Genomic DNA, 27,567 nt, shown 5'->3' with positions numbered 1-27,567 from the left:
CAAACTAATCCCACTGCCCCATTCCAAAGGCCCACTCTTTCCCACATTAGTATCTCCCCTACCCCTGCACACACATGTGCACACACACCCCCACGCTGGTTGCATTTGGTGATGCTACTGGTTTGTTTGCCTCCAGTGAACACAGCCGGCATTGGTTCTTTAAGGGGCGTTTGATGATTGATGGTGAAACCAAACAGGAGAGTCTTTTCGACCTGATCATGAAGACACAGGATTATAGCAACAAGAACAACATCATCAAGTTTTCGGACAACAGCAGGTTAGTCTCATCAGTATTGCAGTAGCGGGCATAGCAGACGGTATGATAAACAGGGAGAGGGAGGGGGCGGAGAGTCAGTAGAGTGAAGGGAGCAAGGAGCATTGATGAAGACTGGACAACGTCATTCATGTTGGGTACATAGTCTCATTGCCGCACGGTTTGAGCTGTTTATGAAGATGAATGGGGGTTGATGGGGCTATTGGTGGAGGAAAACCAGATCACTGACACCAAGGATGTTGATCCATTTTTTTGGTCAATGAAAATAAGATTTTTTTCCACGCCTGCAGTGCGATCACAGGGAAAGTTGTGAAGTGTCTATATCCCAGCAATCAGTCACGGGCGAGCAAGGTGGAAAAACGTGAAACAATGAGACATGTAATCTTCACTGCAGAAACACACAACTTCCCCACAGGTTTGTGTCCATGTCTGTGATTCTCTGCCTGGTTGTCTTGCTGAGGTGTGATTCCCTGTTAACTGGTTTGTCACTATCTCAGGTGTTGCTCCTTTCAGTGGTGCTACCACAGGGACTGGAGGTCGTATCCGTGACATACAGTGCACAGGTCGAGGAGCACATACCATTGCTGGAACTGCAGGCTACTGCTTTGGGAATCTTCTGTATCCAGGTAAATTTTGAATTGGGGGCCAGTGTCTGCCTAAAATGGTTCAACGAGCAGCATCGCTACTAATGTTTAATTGTCCTACTGCAGTATTTCGGTGTCTGCTCAGTTTAGCAACACTTACTTGATGCCAACTTGCCACCTGGGAATCGTGGTTAACACAGGATTAACGCATTCTGTTTGCAGGCTATGACCTGCCCTGGGAAGACCGGACATTTGCTTATCCTGGGAATTTTGCACGGCCCCTGGAGATAGCAATAGAGGCCAGTAATGGAGCATCTGATTACGGAAACAAATTCGGAGAGCCAGTCCTGGCAGGTGAGTCATGGTGGGCTGGTGATTGAGTCCTCTGCAGACCAAGTAACTCTAGAGCTTACTGGGTTGCAGGCTCTGGAGGTTTGACCGAAGCCTTTTGTTTCATTTTTCAGGATTTGCACGGTCATTTGGGATGCTGCTTCCTAATCAGGAGAGGAGGGAATGGTTGAAACCAATTATGTTCAGCGCTGGGATTGGAACCATTGAAGATCAGCACATCCACAAAGAGCAGCCAGATCCAGGTGGGTGCTGTTTGACCTCATGGGGCAGTGGAGAGGGGGAGGCAGCTCTGCAGTAGTGTTTTGTGACTGCCCAGCGAGTGTTAGGATCAGTGCAGAGAGTGTTTTACTCTTTATCTGACCCTGTGTTGTACCAGTTCAGGGAGTGTTTGATGGGGACAGTTTAGAGAAAGCTTTACTCTCAGTTTAAAAGAGAAGAGGGGACTTTTCCCTGTGTCTAGCCATGTACTGTGCCAGTCCTGGGGGTGTTTGGTGGGGGCAGTGTGGAGGAAGCTGTATGTTCAGTTTAAAAGTGTGGAGGCAGCTTTACATTGTCCAGCCTATACCGGTAGTGTTCAGTAGTTATATTAGGTAGTAACATTTTTTGCATCAGTGTTTACTTCCTCTCAAACAGTCCTTCATGGAATCATACAGTTAAAAAAAGGTGTTTCGGTCCATTGAGACAGTTTTAGGTGTACACTAAATCAGCACTAGTCCCTTTGCCAGCATCAGGCCCTTAGCCTTGAATACTATGACATTTCAAGTGTTCATCAAGTACTTTTAAAAAATTGTGATTACCCTCCTCAACCACTGTCCCTGGCAGTGCTTTCTAGACCTCCATCACTCTGAAAGATAATTTCATCAAATCCTCCTGCCACTCACCTTGAAAGAATGCTTCTTGTTATTGACCCTTCAGTTAAGGGTAACAGCTAAAGGAACCATGCCCCTCATAATGGGACACATCTCTAATCAGGTTCCTCCCGCCCCTCCCCCAAACTTCTCTGCTGTAAAGAAAACAACCCGAGCTTATCCAGCCTCTCTTCATAGCTGCTGCATTCCGGGCAACATCCTGGTTAATCTCTGCACCTGCTCCAGTGCAGTCCCATCTTTCCTATTGTGCAGAGACCAGAACAGCACACAGTACGCCAGCCGTGGCCTAACCAAAACCCGAAACATTCCAAACTAACCTTCCTCTTCTTACAAACTGTGCCTTGACTGTTAAGGGCAAGAGTCCTCTGTACCACCTTAATTACCATAGTAACGTGCCCTGCCACCTCAGGGATTTATAGACAAGCATCTAATGATCCTTCTGATCCTCTGAGCTTCCTAGCATCCTACCATTCATTGAGTACACTCTTGTCTTCCAAAATGCATTACATCACTCTTAAATTCCATCTGCCATTTATCTATCCATCTGGCTCCATCCGTTTATATCCTGCTGTAACCTCCTTCACTGTCAACCACATGACTGATCTTTGTGCCATCCTGAAATTTACTGATTATCAACCCTGACATCCTCATCAACGACTTTATGTATAAATCAGCAATAAGGCCCATCACCGATCCTGTCGTCTGGCATTTGACTCTGGCCTCCATTCACAAAAACAGCCTTCTACCACTGGTAGAGAGGGATTTTAAAGAGAAGTCTTGAGTCCCATGTTCAGCACAGATCAAACTTTATTCAGAGCTCCATACCAACACACCCTGGAAGAGGTCACTAGAGACAGTCTCCAAGACACTTCCACCTCTCCCAGTCAAGTACAATATGTTCATACATTCCATGTTACAATGATGGTATGTAACATTGACATAAGTGCATTCCACCTCCTCCCATCTGACACCCACATCCAATTCTGTGAATGCATGATCAATGATGGACAACCCTAGGTCTTCCTATGATCTCTGTTTCCTAGACATCCTTATCATCTATCCTTAGGCTCTCACAATACTTCTTACACAAACGCATTCCAGTATTGAGAATTGCCCCAATTATTAAACCTTCCCACCATCAAGTCTCCATTTATTAGGCACTGACAGTATTCAATCTCCCATCCTAGCAGGCTAGAAGTTTCTACTGCCTAAGATTGCCTGTCCAGAGGAATTGAGTTAAGTTCTCTGCTGTTAGTTTTATGGCTGCATTTATAATTTGAACATATTGAGTGGGCCACTGAGAGTATAAAAGGCCTGGACAGGGTAGAATTTGTCAAATGTGTCCAAGAAAGTTTCCTAAATCAATACTCGGGAGGGTGCAACACTGGACCTCCTCTTGGGAAACGAGGTTGGGCAAGTGACTGAAGTGTCTGTCAGAGAGCACTTTGGGTCCAGTCACCATAACTCTCTTAGTTTTAACATAGTTATGGAAAAAGATAGGACAGGTCCACAGGTTAAAGTGCTAAACTGGCGCAGGGCCATTAGGCAGGATCTAGCAGCAGTCGATTTGGGTGAGTCTTGTTTGAAGGAGAATGAAATTGGCAAATGGGAGGCTTTTAAAAGTGGGATATCAAGAGTCCAGGGACAGTATGTCCCTGTTGGGGTGAAGGGTAAAGCCGGTGGGTTTAGGGATCCATGGCTGACAAGTGATATTGAGGCTCTGGTCAGGAAAAAGAAGGCATACTTTGGCTTTCAGCTAACAGGCTCGAGTGAATACCTAGAAGACTGTAAAAAGTGTAGGAGTTCCCTCGAGGGAAATCAGAAGAGCAAAAAGATGGTGTGAGATTGATCTGGCAGATAAGGTTAAAGATAATCCCAAGCAGTTCTATAGCTATGTTAAGAGTAAAAGGGTGGCTCGGGAGAGAATAGGTCCTCTTAAAGATCAGCATGGCCAGCTATGTATGGAGCCACAGGAGATGGGAGAGATTTTTAATGAATATTTCTCCTCAATGTTTACTGAGGAGACAATCGTGGATGCTGAGAAAATAAGGGAAATAAATGGGAATGTTTTGGACCACATATACATTACCAGAGAGGAGGTGTTTGCAGCCTTAAAGTGCATTAAGGTGGATAAATCCCCTGGGCCTGATCAAGCCCATCCTCTGACAGTGTGGGAGGCTAGGGAAGAAATTGCAGAGGCCCTTGCAGAGAATTTTTCTTGATCTTTAGCCACTGGTGAAGTTCCAGAAGACTGGAAGGTGGCTAATGTTGTTCTGTTGTTTAAGAAAGGCAGCAAAGACAAGCCAGGGAACTACAGGACAGTGAGCCTGACATCAGTGGTAGGCAAGTTATTGGAGAGGATACTGAGGGTCAGGATCAACCAACATTTGGATAGTCAAGGTCTGATAAGGAATAGTCAGCATGGATTTGTGCATGGGAAGTCATGTCTGACAAATCTGAGTTTTTCAAAGCGGTAACTGAGGGGATGGATGAGGGTAGGACAATGGATGTTGGCCATATGGACTTTAGTAAGGCCTTTGACAGGGTCCCGCATGGCAGGCTAGTCATAGTTAGGTCGCGTGGGATCCAGGGAAACCTAGCTAATTGGATTAAAAATTGGCTCGATGGTAGAAAGCAGTGGGTTATGGTTGAAAGTTGTTTCTCGGACTGGAGGTCTGTGACTAATGGTGTGCCACAGGGGTCGGTGCTGCGACCTTTGTTGTTTGTTGTTTACATAAATGATCTGATGTGAATGTACAAAGCATGGTTAGTAAGTTGGTGGATAATAACATTAGGAGGTATTGTGGAGTGAGGAAGGTTGTCAAAAGTTTAGAGGGTTCTTGATCAGATGGGGAAGCGGGCTGAGGATTGGCAAATGCAATTCAATACAGATAAGTGTGAGGTGTTGCATTTTGGAAAGTCACACAAAGGTAGGACTTGTACAGTAAATGGTAAGGTGCTGAGGAGCGTTGTGGAATAGAGGGACCTAGGAGTACAAGTATATAGTTCGTTGAAAGCAACGTCACAGGTGGACAGGGTGGTGAAGAAGGTATTTAGCATGCTGGCCTTCACCATCAAGGCATTGAGTATAGGAGTTGGGATGTTACAGTGGTATAAGTTGTTGGTGAGGCTGCACTTGGAATATCTTGTACAGTTTTGGCCATCCTGTTATGGGAAAGACATATTTAAACTGGAAAGTGTGCAAAGAAGATCTATAAGGATATTGCCAGGACTAGTAGGCCTGAGTTATAGGGAGAGGTTGGCCAGGATAGGACTTTATTCCTTGGAATGTAGGAGAATGAGGTGTATAAAATCATGGGGGGCATCGATAGGATTAATGCATATTGTCTTTTTCCCAAGGATGGGGAATTGAAAACAAGAGGGCACAGGTTTAAGGTGAGAGGGCAACTTCTTCACGCAGAGAATGGTGCATTTGTGGAATGGGCTGCCAGAGAAAGTGGTGAGGCAGGTACAATAGCAATATTTAAAAAAACATTTGGATAGGTACGTGGATGGGAAGGGTTTAGAGGGATATGGACCAAATGCGGGCAATTGGAACTAGATGAGTGAGCAACATGGACCAATTTGAGCCGAAGGGCCTGTATACCCATCTAAGTTATTTTAAAAGTATTGATTATTGTGGGATCAGACAGTTCTCTTTATCAAAAAAAAACGGAAGAACTGTGGCTGCTGTAAATCAAGAACAAAACCAGAAGTTGCTGGAAAACCGAGTTCTCAGGGAGGGTCACCGGACCTGAAATGTTAACTCTGATTTTTTTCTTCACAGATGCTGCCAGACCTGCTGAGCTTTTCCAGCAACTTCTGGTTTTGTTCTCTTTACTAAATTTTGAACTAGCAGGTTAAAAGGTCTCCAGGTTTTTCCAGAGTGTTTTTATCAGAACGATTTTCTGTGTCAAAGGCTGATTGTGTTCTACAAGGCACTTCCTTCATGTACCTGGTTACCATGTGCATGAATGCCACGATTCTGACTATGGAACTACTGTTTCAACTAACAATACTCTTCAGCCATCTTATGATAGCTAAAAACCACATGCAGCCATTTTATGTTACCTTCAGCCATGGGCAAATCCAACAACCACTATCCTCTGTCTCTTGCCAGTAAGCCAAATTTGGATCCAGCTGACTAAGTTACCCAAACTGGTCTTGAGTTCACCCCAGCAAGTTGAGTGCAAGAACTGAGACTGCTCCCTGGAGCAGACCCTGTATCACATTTCCCACTTTAGCACAGTATATGCAGCTCCGTAATGAAACTTGTCTGGTCCAATAAAATGCCCCTTTGAAAAGGGCTGCAAACAGACATTTTATTTTTTGGCTCTTTTCAAACTCCTGGTCTTCTGGTGAGAGTCATGTACCAGGTTAGCCTGTTATTTACTGAGGGGATATAAGAATCCCTGCACTAACCTCAGTCCTGAGTATTGTAACCTCTGCATTGATTATTGACCTGTGCATCAGGGCCCACATGCTGACCCCTTTGTTCTGTCCTCTGGCTGATAAGGATTTTGCAAGGAAGCTTCAGGGTGATCTAGACTGAGTGAGTGGGCAAACATGTACACATACAGTATAGCATGGCTAAATGTGAAGTTATACACTTTGTAAACAAAAAATGAAGGGAAGTGTATTATTTAAATGGCAACTTATTGAGAAGTGTGGATGGACTAAGAAATCTGATGTCTTTGAATACCTGTCGATGAAAGTAGACGAAGATATGCAGGAAGCAGTTTAGAAGGCAGATGGCTTATTGGCCTTCATTGCAAGAGGATTTGAGTTCAGAAGTAGAGGTGTCTCACTGCAATTGAAGAGGACCTTGGTGAAACCACACCAGGCGTATAGTGTGCAGTTTTGATCTCCCCACCTAAAAGGATATATTGCTGTAAAGGGAGTGCAGAGGAGATTCACTAGGCTGACACTAGGGATGGAAGGACCCTGTCATGAAGCGAGATTGGTTTGACTGGGCCTCCATTCACCAGAGTTTTATTAGAGGTAACCAAGGTAACCAGGGGCTCGTGCCTTGTCAACGCAAGCCATCAAAATAGCTCTGACCCGCCTATTTTTGCCACTCCCTGTTGTGTTTTCTGTGTATTTTGACTGCCTGCACTGACCTATCTCTCTGGTTTCAGAGATGGAGGTGGTGAAGATCGGAGGCCCAGTCTATCGAATTGGAGTGGGAGGTGGGGCAGCCTCCTCAATCCAGGTAAGAGTCAGTGTGATGTATTATTGAGGGACAGGGAGCTGCACTGTTGAGGCATTGGGTTGGAGGCAGTGGTGGAGTGGTAAGTGAGAGGAAGCCTGAAGAACGGAGAGCCAGCTCCTGTTTCTGACATAGTTACTCTCCTCTTGTTCTCCTCTTGCCCTAGGTGCAAGGAGACAACACAGCAGAGCTGGATTTTGGAGCTGTGCAAAGAGGGGATGCTGAGATGGAGCAGAAGATGAACCGAGCTTTGCGAGCCTGCATAGAGAGCCGGGACAACAATCCTATCTGTAGCATCCATGACCAGGGAGCAGGAGGCAATGGTACGTGGAGATACCTTCAGCCAAGAGGCTGGGGTTGAGTCTCATTAGTCAGCACAACTGGAATCTAATAGGCTGCACATGTTGATGATTGGAACATGATGGGCAGAGTGCTTTGTGATAGCTGCAAGAGCGTGTGACATTGGAATGCCTTTGTAGTTTCTTGTGATTGTGTACAGAGGGTTTGAATGGGAAGGCATTTGGGTCCATGTGTCAGTGAATGGGAAGGGGTTTGAATCCACTGGGAAAGTGCATGGTTGGAGTGAGTGAAGAGGGATTTTGGGTCCTTTAAGACTATACAGTGGGAGAGAATGAGAAGGGGTTTGGTCCATTGGGATTGTGTACAGTGGGAATGAATGAAAAAGGGGTTTGAATCCTTTAGGATTTTGTACAATGAGAGTGAATGAGAAGAAATTTGGGTTTTTGGGATTTTGTGAATGAATGAGAGTGGGCTGGGGATTTTGTTTTTCTATAGTCTGTTTGAGAGTAGTTACTACTATCTGTATTTAGCCTGTTATATAGAGCTGATGGTTCTCTTCTACCGTGTAGGTAATGTGTTGAAGGAGCTGAGTGAGCCAGCTGGGGCCACAATTTACACCAGCAAATTTAAGGTGAGCATGTTCTTGACACAGTGGATGGTGTTAGCATCACCAAATTAATTGGAAGCAGCACAGACTGAATGTGGATGATTATGGGTTCAGATATCGTTTCTGACTTATTCATCAATAGCAAGTCATACGAGCACAGAAAAGGGCTGTTCAGCCCATTGTGACCATGGCTGTCTGTCCTGTAGTCCATTCCATTTTCCCTCTTTACCGCTGCATGTTTATTTCCTCAAGTAAAATTGCAGCTCCTGTCACATTTTTAGTCAGAGTTTGATGTAATAGCCACATGAAGAATTTCTTCTTCATGTTACCCCTGTATCTCTCGCCAAATGCTGAAATCTGTTTCCTTATCTTTCAATCACGATCAGCTAATGATGTCTGTAGAGACTGATAACTCAAAGATACTTGAAATCCTTCAATTGTAACACACAAACTAAAACAAAGTGATTAAACACTTTCGGGGATAACAAGGTGTAGAGCTGGATGAGCACAGCAGGCCGAGCAGCATCAGAGGAGTAGGAAAGCTAACGTTTCAGGTCTAGACCCTTCTTCAGAAAAAAATCTTTTTTATTTTCTGTAGAAGGGTCTAGACCTGAAATGTCAGCTTTCCTGCTCCTCTGCTGCTTGACCTGCTGTGTTCATCCAGCTCTACTCCTTGTTACCTCAGATTCTCCAGCATCTGCAGTTCCTACTATCTCTGAAACAGTTTCAGGGGACAGCTTGTATTGCAAAAGCATTTAAAGCAACCAGAAATCTCTTTCAAGTTGTATTTATTCTGCCCCTTAAATAGACACACAGTTCTGTCATAACCCTTTCAAAGTGAACCTGAAGGCATTCTGTCATTCTACTTCTGTAGAAACCGAAAGAACTGCTGATGCTGTGAATCAGGAACAAAAACAAAGTTGCTGGAAAAGCTCAGCAGGTCTGACAGCATCTGTGAAGGAAAAAACAGTTAATGTTTCGGGTCCGGTGACCCTTCCTCAGAACTGCAGTTGGACAACTTTTAATCCCAGAACTGGCTTTTATGGTGAAATTATCATGGAAATCTTCTCCATAACCAAAATTAGGTCCATGGCTCACTTTCATTTAAACTCTGTTGCACTGTTTCTCTGCTTGCCCACTCTCAGCCCATATCGCGCACCTGCCTGCTACATTTGCTGTTCTTCAATCCTCTGACATCCCTGTATTTTGGGGAAATTGAGTGATTATAGCAAGCTGTTTCATTATTTTCTCCCCCACCATTCTCATCAAGTTGAGGTGCAAGCCCAGGTGACTGATTTACCCTTCGTACCGGCAGTCTTTGTAGTAAGCCCCACTCCTCAATTTTCACACTATCCAGTGCCTTTGCTGTCTCTCTGTCTCTGAAATTTTGTCAGATTCCTCTTCATCAGCAAACACATAGAGCACACATTAAGTTGAGCTTGTTGAGGTTGGTTGGCTCGCCGAGCTGGTTTCTTGTTTCGCAGACGTTTTGTTACCATGCTTCCAACATCTTCAGTGCGGCCTCCAATGAAGTGTCGGTGTGTTTTCCCGCCTGGTTTTTAAACTCTGGGGCCTGTTGAGATCAATTGCCTCACTTCTGGTTTTCCTTCGTAGTGGATTGTATATGGGGTCGAGTTCAATGTGTTTATTAATAGCATGCTTCGTGGAGTGCCATGATTCCCGGAATTCTCGTGCTTGTCTCTGCCTAGCCTGTCCCAGGATCTTGGTGTTGTCCCAGTCGAAGTGGTGGTTCTCCTTGTCCATGTGGATTGAGATGAGTGCGTATTGGTCGTGCCTTTTTGTAGCCAGTTGGTGTTCATGTACTCTTATTGTTAGTTTCCTTCCTGTTTGTCCGATGTAGTGTTTCGCGCAGTCTCTGCAGGGGATCTTGAGAATGACATTGGTCCTGTCCATGGCAGGAAGTGGGTCCTTGGTTCGGGTGAGCAGTTGTTGTAGGGTTGACGTGGGCTTGTGTGCCACTCTGATGCCCAGCGGACGTAGGAGTTTTATGGTGAGTTCCGACGTGTTTCTGATATAGGGCAGTGTGATGGGTGTGTTGGGACGTGTAGTCTCTTTCTGATGCTGTTCGTGTAGGCATCTTCTGACCCAATTCTTTGGATATCCATTATCCTTGAAAACCTGGAAGAGGTATTCTTCTTCTTGGCATAATTCCGTGTTGCTGCAATGTGTTGTTACCCTTTTAAATAGTGTTCGCACGCAGTTTCGTTTGTGTGTGCTGGGATGGTTACTGTTGAAGTTCAGTATCTGGTCTGTGTGTATGGCTTTTCGGTGTACTTTCGTTTGCAGTTCCCCATTTGTCTTGAGCTCTACTATGATGTCCAGGAATGGGAGCTGTTTGTTCTTCCCCTCTCTAGTGAATTTTATTCCGGTGAGGGTGTTATTTATAAGTTCGTATATCTCCTCTAATTTGGTCCGTTTAATGATGACAAAGGTGGTGTCCACGTAGCGTATCCACAGTTTTGGTTGGATTTATAGCTCAAACTATTGGACCTATGCCTGACCATCCACTTCACTTTCAACGGCCAAACATACAAGCAAGTCAGCAGGACACCCATGGGATCGCCTATCTCCGGACTCATAGCAGAAGCAGTGATGCAAAGATTAGAAAGGACTGCCCTTCCGCAAATCCAACCAAAACTATGGATACGCTACGTAGACACCACCTTTTGTCATCATTAAACAGACAAAATTAGAGGAGTTACACAAACTTATAAACAACACCCTCACCGGAATAAAATTCACCAGAGAGGAGGAGAAGAACAAACAGCTCCCATTCCTGGACGTCATGGTAGAGCGCAAGACAAATGGGGAACTGCAAATGGAAAGTACACAGAAAAGCCCCACACACAGACCAGGTACTGAACTTCAACAGTAACCATCCCAGCGCACACAAACGAAGCTGCGTGCGAACGCTATTTAAAAGGGTAACAACACACTGCAGCAACACGGAATTATGCCAAGAAGAAGAATACTTCTTCCAGGTTTTCAAGAATAATGGATATCCAAAGAATTGGGTCAGAAGATGCCTACACGAACAGCATCAGAAAGAGACTACACGTCCCAACACACTCATCACACTGCCCTATATCAGAAACACGTCGGAACTCACCATAAAACTCCTACGTCCGCTGGGCATCAGAGTGGCACACAAGCCCACGTCAACCCTACGACAACTGCTCACCCGAGCCAAGGACTCACTCCCTGCCATGGACAGGACCAATGTCATTCTCAAGACCCCTTGCAGAGACTGCGCGAAACACTACATTGGACAAACAGGAAGGAAACTAACAATAAGAGTACACTAACACCAACTGGCTACAAAAAGGCACGACCAATATGCACTCATCTCAATCCACATGGACAAGGAGAACCACCACTTCGACTGGGACAACACCAAGATCCTGGGACAGGCTAGGCAGAGACAGGCACGAGAATTCCAAGAATCATGGCACTCCACGAAGCAGGCTATTAATAAACACATTGAACTCGACCCCATATACAATCCACTACGAAGGAAAACCAGAAGTGAGGCAATCGATCTCAACGGACCCCAGAGTTTAAAAAGCAGGCGGGAAAACACACCGACACTCCATCGGAGGCTGCACTGAGGATGTTACCAAGCATGGTAACAAAACGTCTGCGAAACAAGAAACCAGCTCGGCAAGCCAAACAACCTCAACACCCACAACCCGAGCTACAAATCTACTGCCAAAACCTTGGACATATTAAGTATTCTTACCTTGCACTGAACCTCCAAACATGGGAACATCGGTCATCACTCTGGCCCTATCATTGAACATGGGAGATGCCTGTAGGAATGTGGCCCTTGAATATGTTTCCTGTCATTACAGGTGGGGGATCCAACTCTGAGTGTGCTCGAGCTGTGGGGAGCTGAGTATCAAGAATCAAATGCTCTTCTAATGCGCTCCAAGGACTCAGCATTTCTCCGAGCCATCTGTGATCGCGAGAAATGTCCAGTTGATTTTGTGGGTAAAATAACAGGAGATGGAAAGGTTGGTGAAACCTCCATACCACTTAGGAGGGAGGGTTTTGCTGGGTTTGGCAGGTGGAATCAGGCTTTGCATTTGTTTTGGGGGGTTTGTGCAATGGGGGTCAGTTCAGGAGTCAGAGCTCAGTGCGAGTTGGGGTTAATGTGGGGAGGTGCGAGATGGGGGTGCAGGGTTCAGTGTAGGGATTAAGATGTGGGTATTGGGGATTGGTGCAGGTAGGGTTAGTGTAGAGGGGTGGGAGATGGGGCTTAGTGCAGGAAGAAGGCTAAGTGAGGGGATTGGGATGTGAACATTGGGGTTCATTGTGTGGGTGTCTGGGACTAGGTGGAATGGCAGTGATTTGCTGGCAGAGGGCTGACAGACAGCAATTGGCTGGTAGGGAGGGGTGAGGTTGGCATTGATTGGCTGCTCCGGAAGGGGATGGGCTGTGGTTTATTGTTGGGAAGGGGAACTAGGCTGCGATTAGTGGGGCTGGACTGATGAGCAGTGATTGGCTGGCTGTGTGGAGAAGCCAGCACTGTAGGCTAATGGGTTTCATTGAACAGACGTTACTGACTGTGTTGTTTTACAGATTGTGCTAGTCGATGATTGGGACACTCCAGTGAAAGCAGAGCTGAACCAACAAGCAAGTCATCCTGTGGATCTCAAGCTCGACTGGGTCCTGGGGAAAATGCCCCAGAAGGTGAGGAAAAGAGGATTGTGGTATAGGGCAGGTGAAAGGTTAGCTTTAACCAATGTCCAAGGTTAAGATCCAGCTGCAGGAAGAGGCTACAAGGCATGCTAATTTCCATTGTTCATTCACAACTTCAGCTGGGCTATGTGTATCAGAAGTAGACGGAATGGGAATTGGTGAGAGTGGATCATGAGAGTTCTAGATTTCTCAAGCCCGCTCTGTTGTAAGGTACTCATTACAGGATCCTAAATAATTCTTGTAGCCACAGTATTTTTCTGGCTAGTCCAGTCAGTTTTGGGTAACCCTCAGGACATTCATAATGGGGATTCATTGATGGCAAGCCATTGCATGTGAAAAGAGATTTCTCTCATTTGCTATCCCCTCCAGTCTTGGAGGAAGGAAAAACTGAAAGAATGAATCTAGCAGCAGAGAGAGAACCCAGGCTTTTCTTCACAGCTGAAAGAGAGCTGTATCTAGCAGCTTCAACTCCCAAAAAACCCAACTTCAGCAACTGAAAGCAAAAACTAAAACCCTGGCTTTGAGTGAGCCTGACTCCACCCACTCATGCTTCTTTTGCCCACCTTTTTTAAAAAAAACCCAAAACTATTTATTCTACTTTCCTCTGAGCAGATACCTTGGTGCCAGGTTTACAACATCTTCAAAAGAACCAGAATAGACAAATCCCTCTTAGAGGCATGTAGCATCACAAATGTTGTAATTGTACATGCTTTTACCACTTCATCTGGCAGCTCATTCCATGTACGCTCCCACCCTCTGTGTGAAAAGGTTGCCCCCCACTCCCCAGTCTCTCTCAATCTTCTCTCACCTTCAACCCATGCCTTCTAGTTTTGGACACATCTACCAAAGTACCTTGGCTATTCACCTTATCTATGCCCCTCATGATTTTATAAACCTGCAGAAGGCCACCCCTCAGCCTCTAATGCACCAGGGAAAGAGTCCCAGCCTGTCCTTATCACTCAAACCTTCCAGTCTCGGTAATGTCTTTATAAATCATTTTTCTCCCCCCATTCCAGTTTAATAACAAACTTCCCAAAGCATGGCAACCAGAATTGTACACAGTACTCCAAAAGCGGCCTGACAATTGTCTTGACTTGCCAACTCCTAACTCAGTGTTCTGACTAATGAAGGCAAGTGTGCCAAATGCCACCTTCACTACCCTGTTTACCCGTGATACCGCTTTCAAGAGACTTGCATCCCTGAGTCTCACTATTCGACAGCTCTCCCCAGGGCCCACCACTAACTGTGTAAGTTCTGTCCTGGTTTGTCTCACCAAAATGCAATATCCCACATTTAACTAAATTAAACTTCATCTGCTCTTCCTCGGCCCAGTTGATCGAGATCTCATTGTACTTTTAAATAACCTTCTTCATTGTCCACTATGCCACCAATTTTGGTGTCATCCGCAGACTTACTAATCATTCTTCCTGTACTTTCATCCAAATGGTTTGTAAACGACAAGCAACAGTGGACCCATCCTCGATCCTTGTGGTATACCGCTGGTCACAGGCCTCAAGTCTGAACAACAACCCTCTGCCACCACCCTCTGTTTCCTACTATCAAGCCAATTTTGTATCCAGTTGGCTAGCTCTCCCTACTAACCTATCTACCATGCGGAACCTTATCGAAGGCCTAGCTGAAGTCAATGTAGACATCTACCACACTGCCTTCATCTATCTTCTTGGTCGCTTCTTCGAAAACAACTCAATTAAGTTTGTGAGGCACTACTTCCCATGCACAAAGCCATCTGACTATCCCCAATCAGTCCTTGTCTTTCAAAATGCATATACATTTTGTGTCTCAGAATCCCCACCACTGACATCAGGCTCACTGGTCTGTAGTTCCCTGACATTTCGTTGCAGCCTTTCTTAAATAATGGCACAACATTAGCTCCTCACCTGTGGCTGCCGATTGATATAAATTTCTCTGCTAGAAGCCCTGCAATTTCTTCCCTAGCTTCCCACAATGTCCTGGGGATACACTTGATCAAGTTCCAGGGATTTACCTACCTTTAGCATTTTAGGACCTCTGGTGCCTCCTCTTCTGTAATGTGGACTCTTTAAGATATCACTATTTATTTCCCCGAGTCTCCTAGCTTCTATGTCTTTTCCACAGTAAATTTTGATTCGAAGCATTTGTTTATCACCCATCTCCTATGGTTCCACACACAAATGGCCTTGTTGATCTTTAAGGGGTCCTTTTCTCCCCCTAGTTACTCTCTTGCCCTTGATATACTTGTAGAATCTCCTCTGATTCCCCTTAACCTGATCTGCCAAGGCTATCTCATGTCCCCTTTTTGTCCTCCTGATTTTCCTCTTAAGTGTACTCCTACATCCCCAACACTCAAGGGGTGTCCATGCTGTCCATACCTGACATGTGGTTCCTTCTTGTTCTTGACCAGAGCCTCAATTTCTCCAGTTATTCAGTGTTCCCTTCTTCCAGCCTTGCCCTTCACGTGAAAACATACTTATTTTCATTGCACAGTTCTTTTGAGTATAAGAGTTGGGAAGGCATGTTGAGGTTTACAGGACATTGAGGCCTCTTGTGGAATGTTGTCCAGTACTGGTTACCCCAGTTATAGGAAGGATATTATTAAGCTGGAGAGTTCAGAAGAGATTTACCAGGATGTTGCCAGGTACAGAAGGTTTCAGTTATAAAGAGAGGCTGGGTAGAGAGGTGACCTGATAGATGTTTATAAAATGAGAGGTGTAGATAGAATTAATGGTAGTTATCTTTTCCCTAGTTTTGGGGGATTTCAAGACTAGGGGACATATTTTTAAAGTGAGAGGACAGAGATTTTAAAAAGACAGAGGTAATTTTTTTTTAACGTAGAGGGTGGTTTGCAGCTGGAATGAACTTCCTGAGGAAGTGGTAGATTTGGGTACATCACAAAATTTTAAGACATTCTGATAACTACATGAATAGGACAGGTTTGGAGGGATAGGGCCAGGATCAAACAGGTGGGACTAATTTAGTTTGGGATTATGTTCGGCATAGACTGGTTGGACCGAAAGGTCTGTTTTCGTGCTGTATGACTCTATGCTGTACCTGAACTCTTGTCTCACATTTGAAAGCCTCCCACTTGTCAGACGTCCCTTTACCTGTGAACAGCCTCCCACGATCAACTTTTGCATGTTCCTGTTTAATGCCATCAAAACTGGCCTTGTCCCACGTTATAACTCTAACTTGTGGACCAGGCCTATCCTTTTCCATAACTGTGGTCACTGGTCCCAAAATACTCTCCCAATAACACCTCAATCACTTGCCCTGCCTTATTTCCCAAGAGGAGGCTGAATTTTGCCCCTCTAGTAGGGCCATCTGCTTACTGATTTGAGTGTTTTCTTGAATACACTTACCAAATTCCCTTTCATCCAATCCCTTAACACTATGACGGTTCCAGTATATATTTGGAAAGTTAAAATCTCCTACTGTTACAACCCTATTATTCTTGCACCTATCGGCAATTTCCCTACATATTTACTCCTCAATTTCCCACTGACTGGGGCTGCCTATTATACAAATTGATCACCCCCTTTTTTATTTCTCAGTTCCACCCATATAGCTTCATTGAACGATACCTCGGGAATATCCTGTCTAAGTGCTGCCATGATGTTTTCCCAATCCCCCACGTCTATTGCCTCGACTTCTATCCTTCCTACAGCATCTGTACCTCGGAACATTTGAGCTACCGATCCTATCCCTCCCTCAGTCATGATTCTGTAATAAGTGATATCCCCATCCCATCCACGCCCTGAATTCATTTGGTTTATTTGAAATCATAAGCTTTCGGAGTGCTGCTCCGTTGTCACTTCACCTGATGAAGGAGCAGCATTCTGAAAGCTTGTGATTTCAAATAAACCTTTTGGTCCATAACCTGAAGTTATGTGACTTCTGACCCAGTCTAACACTGGCATTTCCACATCCTGAATTCATCTGCCTTGCCTGTCAGGCTTCTTACATTGAAATAAATCCAGTTCAATTCATCAATTTTCCCTCGTACTCTTGCCTGCCTTGTTTTTTTCACATGCTCTCTAATTCTGCACCAGCCTCAACCTTGTCTCTTGTTCCATGATTGCTTAGGGTTCCAATCATGCCAGCACCGCCACCACCCCCTGCGCCAGCTTCTCTTGATGTTTGGAAAGTTTCGATCAAGACAAATGTGAGGTGATGCATTTCAGAAAGTCTAATGCAGGAGTGAAGTATACAGTAAATGAAGCATTAATGTACAGAGGGAGCTAGGTGTACAGGTCCACAGTTTCCTGAAGTTGGCAATACAAGTGGATGAGGTGATCAAAAAGGCAAATGGCATGCTTGCCATCATCAGCTGGGGCAGACAGTATAAAAATTGGCAAGTTGTGTTGCAGCTCTATAGAACTTGAGTGGCCGCATTTGAAGTATTGCTTACAGTTCTGGTTGCCACACTACCAGAGGGATGTGAAGGCTTTGGAGAGAATGCAGAAAAGGTTAAACAGGCCTGGTTTCAAGGACAGTAGCTATGAGGGAGATTGGACAAACTCGGTTTGTTTTCAGATAAACGCGGGAGACTGAGGAGCATCCTGATAAAGGTTTACAAGATGATAAGGGGAATGGATAGTCAGAATCTTTTTCCCAGGATGCAGATGTCAGTTAGCAGGGGGCATGGCTTTAAGGTAATAGGGGGAAGTTTAAAGGAGATGAGGTAAGTTTTTTTTTGGACAGAGGGTGGTAAATGCCTGGAATACACTGCCAGAGGAAGTGGTTAAAAACAGATACAACAGCAACGTTTAAGAGGCATCTTTATAGATACATGAATAGACATGGAATAGAGGGACATGGATCTCATAGAGGGAGAAGGTTTTTAGTTTAGAAAGGCATCATGTTGGCGTAGTCTTAGTCGGTTAAAGGGCATGTTCCTCTGTATTTTTTTTTGTTCCACTCCACACCCCTCAAGACCGCATACTGACAAAAGGGCATATCACATCAAATGTTGGTGTTTTCCAGCATTTCCCTTCACTCTGCACTGTCTTTGTTTCTGCAGGAGTTCACATTGAATCGTATAAAGCCTGACGTTAAACCTCTGGTCCTTCCTGACAATCTTACAGTGAGGGATGCTCTGAGCCGTGTACTACGACTGCCGTCTGTGGCAAGCAAGCGATATCTGACCAATAAGGTAAGGGGGAGCTCTGATAAAAGGAGTGACCAAACTATCAGGAGGGTCTGAGGTAAAATATGCAGGAGCCATATCACTGGGGATAGGGCAGGCTTGCCCTAAGTTGGAGGTTTGCAGGGTTTCCTGCATAGTGATACTTTATTTGCTGTTTGACAGGGAGACTGAATTGTGGCTCGGACAGAACTGGACTGGGATTCAGGTGGGCAAGGTTTGAATTGGTTGCTGTTTGGGGTTGGTCCTGGAGAAGGGAATGAGAGGTTTCATGTTTGGAGAGGTCTTTGCTTCAGTCATTTCTACAAAAGCCGGCATTTACTGCCCATCTGTTTTTGCCCGAGAGAAGGTGATGAGTTGCTGTCTTGCACTGGTGCAGTTCTTGTACACCCAATGCTTTTGGGGATGGAGTTCCAGGATTTTGCCCCAGCAATGGTGATGGATTGGCAACATGGTTCCAAGCCAGGATAGTGAGCAGGAACTTTCAGGTAGTGGTATTTCCATGCATCTGCTGCTGCAGTGGTTCTGGGTGGTATAGGTTGCAGATTTGGGAGGTGCTGTCAAAGGAGCATTGATGAGTTGCTACAGTGATCCTTGCAAAGGGGATGCATTGCTGCCACCATGTGTTGACGATGGAGGGAGTGAAAGTTGAATGTGGTGGATGAGGTGCCAGTTAAATGATTGCTTTGTCCAAGATGCTTGTTGAATACTATTTCGTAAAGTTTGTATCTTTTTATTTTTCTGCAACTTTTTTGTGGACTGAAATTGGGAACAGGATTCCTTTAAAGGATTGTGAAAGGAATTCCTGCACTTTTTTTAAAAAGCAAGCTGCGAGCATTTATTGTAGGTGCCACTTACTCAAACAGTAGGAGAGATTTAGTTGTGGCCCATCTGTCATAGGTGCGTTGTACAAAATGAGATTGGCTGGCTACAAATGGCTAAGTGGTCTACATGGTGACTGCCTTTTGCATGCCAACAACAATGTGATTGGCTCCACAGTAGCTGAACAGCTTGACGGTGTCGATGAGATAATAGCCATAAAAAATGTCCTTTTCATTGCAGTGACAAAGACCTAAAGGCTGAAGAAAGCCAGTTTGTTTCTCCTCACTAGTTGCTGTACACTGTTATTTTTAACCAATAAGTCAGAGACCTTACAATTTGTGAACCAGTTGCTCTGTACCTTCTGCAAGGCTGTATCTATAGGTGGAGTTTGTCAGATGTTAGAGTTTTAGCTGGTAGAGTCATATGTCAGCAGTTCATAATTGTTTACTTGTAGCTAGAATCAAATTATTTGTAAGTAGTAACTCTTAATTTTTGTCATGGGTGATTCTAACTTCCCTAGTATTGACTGGAATCCCCTCAGTGCCAGAGACTTAGATGCGGTAGAATTGATGACGTGTATTCTTGAACTCGCAGGTACGTCGTCCAATTAGAGAACAAGCTGTAGTAGGTATTATACCAGGGAATGAGCCTGGCCAGATAATTGAAGTTTCAGTGGGGGCCGTTTTGGGAACAATGATCATGTCACAAGTTTTAAGATAGTTATGGATAAAGATGAGGTTTCAGGTAAAAGTACGAATTTGGGGGAAGGCTAATTACCACAATATTGGGCTGGAACTGGACAATTAGAGTTGGGCCGACTATCCGAGAATAAATCAACATCTGACGTCTTTTAAACATCAGTTGATAGAATTCAGGACCAGCATCTTCGTGTGAGGAAGAAAGCTAACGATAGCAAGATTCAAGAACCCTGGGTGACAGGTAATATTTGAAGTTTTCGTCAGAAAGTAAAGGAAGCATGTGTAAGGTTCAGGAAACTGAAATTAGATAAGGCCCTTAAGGAATAAAGAGGAAGCAGAAAAGGAATTGGAAAGCTAATAGGATCCATAAAATTTCCTTGACAGGTAGGATTAAGAAGAATCCTAAAACTTTTTTTAACTGTTTATTAAGATCAAAAGGATGGGAGAGATAAACCAGAGAGTGATAGGCCAATAAGCCTAACATCAATGGTAGGGAAACTTCTGAAGAAAATTCTGAGACAGAACTTGTCTCCTCTTGGGGAGACAATTAACCAAGGATAACCAACATGGATTTGTCAGGGGGAGATCCTGTTGTCAAATTTTGTCATGTTACGAAGAGTTGACTGGATGTGCGGGTGAGGGTCATGGAACTGATGAACTTTACATTCTCAGAAGGTCTTAGTATTTCATGGGAGACTGGCCAAGAGCTTGGAATCCAAGGCAATTTGATAAATTTGATTTTAATTTGGCTTAGTGGCAAGAGGCAAAAAGATGAAGGTTGTTTTTGTGCCTGGAAGCCTGTATCTAGTGGCGTGCCACAAGATTCAGTGCTGGGTCACTTGCATTTTTGTAGTGTACATTAATGACCTATACATTAAAACCTTTTACATTCATCAGTAAAGTCTGATATGACACAAAAATCCAGTGTGGTAAAAAACAAGGAGGAAAACTTTTGCAGTCAAGACAGGCTCTTCAGGTGGCCAGAACAGTTGCAGAGATGGGATTTATTCTTAAAGTGTGAAGCAATGCACTTTGGTACAAATTGTAAGGCAAGGGAGTATTGATGGGTAGTACTGAGTATCACCAGGACCTTGGTATGCATGTACGTATGTCCACGAAGGCAGCAGGACAGGTGAGCAGGGTGGTTAGGAAGGTACATGGGATACTTTATTAGTTGAGTCATTGAATACAAGATTTTATGATGGAACAGCAAAGAGTCATAGGGAGAGGCTGGATAGATTAGGACTTTTTTCATTGGAGTGTAGGAGGTTAAGAGGTTTTTGAAACCATAACAGTGTAGATAAGGTGAATAGCTGGTGTCTTTTCCCTGTGGTGGGTGAATTCAAGACTGTGGGTCATACTTTTAAGGTAAGAGGAGCAAGGTTTAGAAAGGACGTGAGGAGCGACTTTTTATACAGAATAGTTTGTATGTGGAATGAAATTCCAGAGGAAGTGGTGGATGCAATTACTATGTTTTTAAAAGACACTTGGATAAGTACGTGAATAAGATAGGTTTGCACGGATATGGGACTAGTTTAGTTTGGGATTATGGTTGGCATAGATTGATTGGACTGAGGAATGAGTTTTCTATAAGAAGGTAGCTAGAGAAAGGATAGATCCAGCCAACAAAGATGAAGATTTATGTGAGGAGCCAGAGGAAGTGGGTGACGTTCTTAACGTCACATTGATATTCACCAAAAAAAAGAAATGGATGATAAAAGGTTGGGGAGGGGCATGTCGATGTTAAGAAAGTGGCAGTGTTGGGTATAATGAAAGTCATTAAGCTAAATAAATCCCAAGGGCTTGATAGGATCTATCCCAGAATACTGAAGGAGGCAAGGAAGGAGATTGCTGGAGCCTTGACAGAGATCTTTGTAAGCTCTTTAGCCACAGGCAAGGTCCTAGTATACTAGAGACTAGCCACTGTTGTTCCTTTATTCAAGAAGGGCAACAAGGGATAATTGAAGAAATTGTAGGCTGGTGAGCCTTGTGTCAGTGAAAAGAAAGTTATTGAAAGTTCTTGGGGACAAGATTTATTCACATTTGGAAAAGAATGGACTTATTAGGGATAGTTAACTTGGCTTCGTGCAGGAGAGGTCTTGTCTCACAAATTTGATTGAGTTTTTTGAGGAAGTGGTGAACACAATTGAGGCGAGGGCAGTGGTTGTTGTCTGCTTGGACTTTAGTAAAGCATTTGACAAGGTCATGGTGGGCTGGTCCAAAAGATGAAGTTGCATGGGATCTTAGGTGAGTTGGATACAAAATTAGCTTGGTCATAGAAGACAGAGGATAGTTGTAGAGTGGTATTTTTCAGGTTAGAGATGTGACCAGTGGTATTCTGCAAGGATCAGTGCTGGGACCTCTGTTGTTTGTAATGTATATAAATGATTTGGGTGAAAATATAGATGGTCTGATTAGAAGTTTGCAGATGACATGAAAATTGATGTTGAGAATAGTGAGGAAGATTGTCTGACGATAAAGCATGGTATAGATGAGTTGGAAGGTTGGGCGGAGAAATGGCAGATGGAATTTAATCTGGACACATATGAAACAATGCATTGTGAGAGGTCAAATGCAACAGGAAATATGCAGTAAATGGCAGGACTGTTGGGAGCATGTGGCATGCTTGCCTTCGTTGGTTGAGACATTGAATATAAAAGTTGACAATTCATGTTGTGCTGTATCAAACTTTAGTTAGGTCGCATATGGAGTATTGTGTGTTCTGGTTGCTACACTATATGAAGGATGTGGAAGCTTTGGAGAGGAAGCAAAAGGGATTTACCAGAATATTGCCTGGAGTGGTGTGTATTAGCTATAAGGAGAGGTTGGAAAACTTTGTTTTTACTTGAGCATCAGAAGCTGGGAGGCAATCTGATGAAGTAATTACAATTGATTTATTAATGGGGTGGACATTTAGTCTTTTTATCAAGGTGGAAATGTCAAATTCTAGGGGCATAGATTTAACGTGAGAAGGGCAAAGTTTAAAGGAGATGTGAGGCAAGTTTTGTTACACAGGGTGATCGGTGTCTGGAACGTTTACCAGAGGAGATGGTAGAAGCAGATATGTTAGAAGTGTTTGATGCATTTAGACAGACAAACAGTCAGGGAATAGAGGGATGCGCAGGCAGTTGGGATCAGTTTAGAATAGCATTGTGGTTGGTGCAAACATGGTGGGCCAAAGAGCCTGTTCCTGTGTTCGGGTAACTACAAAAATTTGGCCCATGCTTCCTGAACTTGGATCTGAAAGATAGGTAAATTGAGGACTTTTACAGTCTTCGATGACCTCCTTAACTTTTGTGATCACTCCTGGAGTAGCGGGTCAGATTTCCAGCACAAAACCCCAGTGAGTTGTAACAGTTGGAGCTGCACCCATCCTAGCAAATGGGGAGTATTTCATCATATTCCTGGCTTGAGCTTTGTAGATGGCGGACAGGTTTCGGGGAGTCAGGAGATGAATTACTTGCTACCAGATTCTTAGCGTCTGACCTGCTTTACTAGCCATAGTATTTGTGTGGCTTGTCCAGTTTAGTTTCTATTCATTGGTAAGCCTAGGATGCTGAGAGTGGAGTCTGGATGTACAAGGGTTTAGAGGTGGTGTTTGGGAATGATGTCTGGGTAGGATGTTAGTGTCAGGTGCAGAACAGGTTTTTGGTTGGACAGAGTTTAAGGTGGCAGTGTTGTTGGTGCTAATACTTATCACTGAGCCTTGCAGTTTTGATCCACAGGTTGACCGCTCAGTGACTGGCCTGGTTGCCCAGCAGCAGTGTGTGGGTCCTCTCCACACTCCTTTAGCTGATGTCGCTGTTGTTGCTCTATCCTACTTTGACACCGTGGGAGCGGCGACTGCAATCGGAGAACAGCCAATCAAAGGTCTGATTGACCCTGCTGCAGGAGCTCGGATGGCCATTGGAGAAGCTCTAGCGAACCTGATGTTTGCACGTGTGACTGAACTGAGCGTGAGTGTTTAACCCCACCGCCTGTAAGTCCTCTTTCCTGTGGCCATGCTGGCTGCAGATGAGCACATGACCCCATGGCCCCACTGGCTACAAGTACACCCCGTCCCTGGCCCCACTGGCTGTAAATGTAGGTGGAAAAGCAGGTTACAAGAGAGATATGAACAGTTTACAGCTATATTGATATGTAAGTGGGCAGAAAGTTGGCAAATTAAGTTTAATGTGGGATAATGTGAAGTTGTTCATTTTGAGTGGAGAACTAAAGAACAGAAAAGGCGGCACGGTAGCTCAGTGGTTAGCACTGTTGCCTCACAGCACCAGGGTTCAAATCCAGCCTCTGGCGACTGTCTGTGTGGAGTTTGCACGTTCTCCCCATGTCTGCGTGGGTTTCCTCCGGGTGCTCCGGTTTCCTCCCGAAGTCCAAAAAAGTGCAGGGTAGGTGGATTGGCCATGCTAAATTGCCCATAGTGCCCAGGGATGTTTAGGTTAGGTGGGTTAGACATGGAGAAATCCATGGTAGGAATGGGTCTGGGTGGATGCTCTTCGGAGGGGCGGTGTGGACTTGTTGGGCGGAATGGCCTGTTTCCACACTGTAGGAATTCTGAGAATATTCTTTAAATGGAGAAATGCTGCAGAAGGCTGCAATGTAAAGCGAATGCTTGGGGGTACTTGTGCATGAAACACAAAGTTAATATGGAGGCAATAATCAGGCTAATGGAATGTTAGCCCTTATTTCAAAGGGTTTGGAGCTTAAGACTGGAGAAGTCTTATTGCAATTGTATAAAGTGCTCCTGAGGCCACATCTAGAGTACTGAGTGTAGTTTTGGTCTTCTTATTTAAAGAAATATATCATTTCATTGGAGGTAGTTAAGAGAAGGTGCACTGGGATGGTCCCTGGTATGGAGGAATTGTCTTATGAGCAAAAATTAAATAATTTGTGACTCTGCTCGTTGCAATTCAGAAGAATGAGATGTGATCCCTTTGCAACATAAAGGATACTTAATGGTCTTAACAAGGTAAATGCTGAGAGGACATTGCCTCTTAATGGAGATTCTTGGATCAGAGGGGCATAGTCTCAGATTAAAGGGGCACCAATTTAAGACTGAGATAAGGAAGGGTTGAGTCTTTGGAACTCTTTGTCACAGAGAGTGGGCAGAGTCCTTGAGTTGTATTTAAGACTGAGATGCATAGACTCTTGACCAGTAGGTGAATTGAGGCTGACAGGGAATGTCCATGGAGGTGTAAATGATAAATACTGGATCAGCCATGATTCCATTGAATGGCAGAGTAGTCTCAAGTAACTAACTCCTGTTTCTGTTTCTTATGGTCTTATTACCTAGCCCCAAGCCCACTAACTTGAATATCCCCCATCCCTGCCCCATGGGCTGTGAATGTCCTCTTCCACAGTTGTAAGCAAGTCCTGCCTGTGGCGCTCTATTTATCTGTTGGTGCCGGGTTTGATGTTTGTTGTCCTCTCTGTGCCAGGATGTAAAGTGTAGCGCTAACTGGATGTGGCCTGCCAAGTTGCCAGGTGAGGGGGCTGCCCTGTACGATGCCTGCAAGGCAATGTGCCTCACCTTGTCTGAACTCGGCGTTGCAGTTGATGGTGGGAAGGACTCTTTGAGTATGGCCGCTCGTGTGGGGGAAGAGACGGTGAAGGCCCCAGGTGAGGGAATAAAATGGGCCTTGACACCAATTCACCTTTAACCTATCATGTCAGTGCCAACCCTTTGGACATCTGTAATTCCTTCAGATTCTCATTTTGACCCTCTATTTCCTGCTTCCCTTTTGACTCTATGTTTTCTCTTCAGCTTCTGCCCTGATGTTACTTACAAGCTCACAATTTATCAGAAACTTTACTGTTCTGTTTCTCCGACTGATGTTCAATTCTGATGGTTTTCAGGCTCCCTTGTGATTTCGGTTTACGCTGTGTGTCCTGATATCACCTGCATTGTGACCCCCGATTTGAAAAATCCCCACGGACAGGGTATGGATGATGCTTTGAGGGGAAATTTGTGCCTTGGGATTGAGGGGGTCCTGGGGTGTGACTACAAATGGAGAGGGCCAAGGCCCCAGAGAGGGAGTAAAAATGGGAGTTACGATCAAGGCTGCAGACCTGCATATGTGGGGGTGCTATGATTGTGGTCCCAGAGCAGAATATATTGGGGGTGAGGGATGAGAGTACATGGAAGATAGGGTTAGATCCCAAGGTGAGAATATGGGGGTGCTAGTGGTACAGTCCTGAGCTGTGAACGCAGGGATGACAGAGACACTTCGGAAAGGTGGGAAAGTGCCTGCGGCTGGCGAGTATTAGCCTGGACAAGGAGTGGAAGGGGCAGTGGTTGGGTCTGGAGTCAGACTGTCAGAGTCCTGCTGAGGGCAGGGTTTATGGTACAGGGTGTGAGGGTCAGGGTTCTGGGGAGCATGGGGTGGAAGTGCTGGAGCTGGGCGCAAGTGTGAGATTCTTGAGATGCAGGTGCAGAGGTGAGGGTGGGTGTTGTGGAATAAGGGTACAGGTGAGGGTTGCAGGGTGCAGGTACGAGGGGCAAGGGGTGAGATCACGTGGCAAGGAGGTGCTTGGTGAGGTCTGGGGGTATAACGGGCAAGTGTATCTGCCCTGGGATACAGGTTCTGACATAGGGATTTGTGCTGAATATCTGGGTATGGGTATGGGTATGCAGTGAGGATACCTGAACACGGTAAGGGAGAGCGTGGACAAGTCTAGTCTGAACTTTGCTGTAGGGGTGGTCACACACTCTGTTCTTTTTCCAGGGCAGCTCCTGTATGTCCCAGTCACTCCTGGTCAGTACCGGATGGGAGGAGGTGCTTTGGCTCAGTGCTATTCACAGCTTGGAAATGTGTGTCCAGACATGGACAGCCCACAGCATCTGGTCTCCTGCTTCAGAGTCACCCAGCAGCTCCTGGAGGGTGAGTTCTGGGAACCACAGTCTGCGCCCGGCTTTTGACGTGTTTGCACTACACAGATTCTCACAGCGTCTTTTTCCCTTTCCCAGAGCGAATGCTGAGTGCAGGTCATGATGTCAGTGATGGGGGACTGCTCACATGTCTGCTTGAGATGGCCATTGCGGGAAACTGTGGTATGGAGCTTGACATTTCAAACAGCGATGCCAGCGGTGAGTTGACACCACTCTCATGATAATCAGCATGGCTAAAGCCACCCTCGCCCTGAAGCCTGCACCTTTGTTTCCCACTTGCCATTCACAACGTTCTTGAATCCTCTGTCATATGTTCCATTACCTCCACATCTGCCTATTACGTTCCTGGCTGGTCCTCGCATTCTAAACTCCTCCATCCGACAATGTCCAAAACTCTGCTGTTTGAATCATAGCAAACTCCATTCTCCTGTCACCCCTGTCCTTGGTGCCCCCACGTTGGTTCCTAACCAAGCAACATTTTTGTTTTAAACTTTCATCTGTGTTTTTAAATCCCTCCATGGCCTGACTCCTCCTCATCTCTGCAATTCCTCCAGCCTACAACACACACTGATATCTCATTGTATGTCCCTGATTTTAATTGCTCCACCTTTCAATAACCCAGACGCCAATCTCTGGAATTCCCTCCCCACACCTCTTGGTGACTTGACTTCCCTTTCTTCTTTGAAGATATTCATTAAAACCTACCTCTTTGTCCAAGCTCTTCGTCATTTGGTTAACGATCTGCTTATTACCTTATTCTGTTTTAGTGTTTGTGCAAAGTATCTTGGAACACATTCATTATGTTAAAGGTCCCATACAAAAGCTCAATTGTCATATTCCTGGGGCACGGCACTCAATAGCTTTTCCAACCCATCCGTAGATTGTGAGATAGCGTAAGATAAGAATAGGCCATGTTAGCTTTTAGCTGGGTTAGTGGGATGTGCCAGTCCAAAGCCTTGGGACCTTGAGCTCAGGTGGCTGTGCCCCAGAACCCAGGAGACCAGCTGGGTATTATTCTGTACTTCTCAAAGTGATTGGTGATATGGCCTGAGTCTCTGTGTCCCAGCAGCAGGAGCTGGAACAACCCCTGTAGTTTCTCCAA

At 45.0% G+C, this 27,567-nt stretch overlaps 1 protein-coding gene across 7 annotated transcripts in view; it reads left to right on the top strand.

Annotated features, from left to right (window-relative positions):
- pfas (phosphoribosylformylglycinamidine synthase) overlaps positions 1–27,567 on the top strand; it is a 69,531-nt gene that overhangs the window by 26,080 nt on the left and 15,884 nt on the right. For all 7 annotated transcript variants that reach the window (XM_020519153.2, XM_048620490.1, XM_048620488.1 and 4 more), the window contains 16 exons: positions 137–277; positions 565–689; positions 772–900; positions 1,081–1,212; positions 1,323–1,451; positions 7,217–7,290; positions 7,454–7,610; positions 8,157–8,218; positions 12,067–12,228; positions 12,797–12,907; positions 17,934–18,065; positions 23,302–23,532; positions 25,015–25,195; positions 25,433–25,516; positions 26,302–26,457; positions 26,544–26,663. In XM_020519153.2, coding sequence (XP_020374742.2) covers positions 137–277; positions 565–689; positions 772–900; positions 1,081–1,212; positions 1,323–1,451; positions 7,217–7,290; positions 7,454–7,610; positions 8,157–8,218; positions 12,067–12,228; positions 12,797–12,907; positions 17,934–18,065; positions 23,302–23,532; positions 25,015–25,195; positions 25,433–25,516; positions 26,302–26,457; positions 26,544–26,663 — 2,126 coding nt within the window. The remainder of the gene's footprint in view (positions 1–136; positions 278–564; positions 690–771; positions 901–1,080; positions 1,213–1,322; positions 1,452–7,216; positions 7,291–7,453; positions 7,611–8,156; positions 8,219–12,066; positions 12,229–12,796; positions 12,908–17,933; positions 18,066–23,301; positions 23,533–25,014; positions 25,196–25,432; positions 25,517–26,301; positions 26,458–26,543; positions 26,664–27,567) is intronic.

This window comes from Rhincodon typus, chromosome 46, assembly GCF_021869965.1.
Source record: "Rhincodon typus isolate 14 chromosome 46, sRhiTyp1.1, whole genome shotgun sequence".
Lineage (NCBI taxonomy): Eukaryota > Metazoa > Chordata > Chondrichthyes > Orectolobiformes > Rhincodontidae > Rhincodon > Rhincodon typus.
This window is presented reverse-complemented; position numbering and strand designations above follow the sequence as displayed.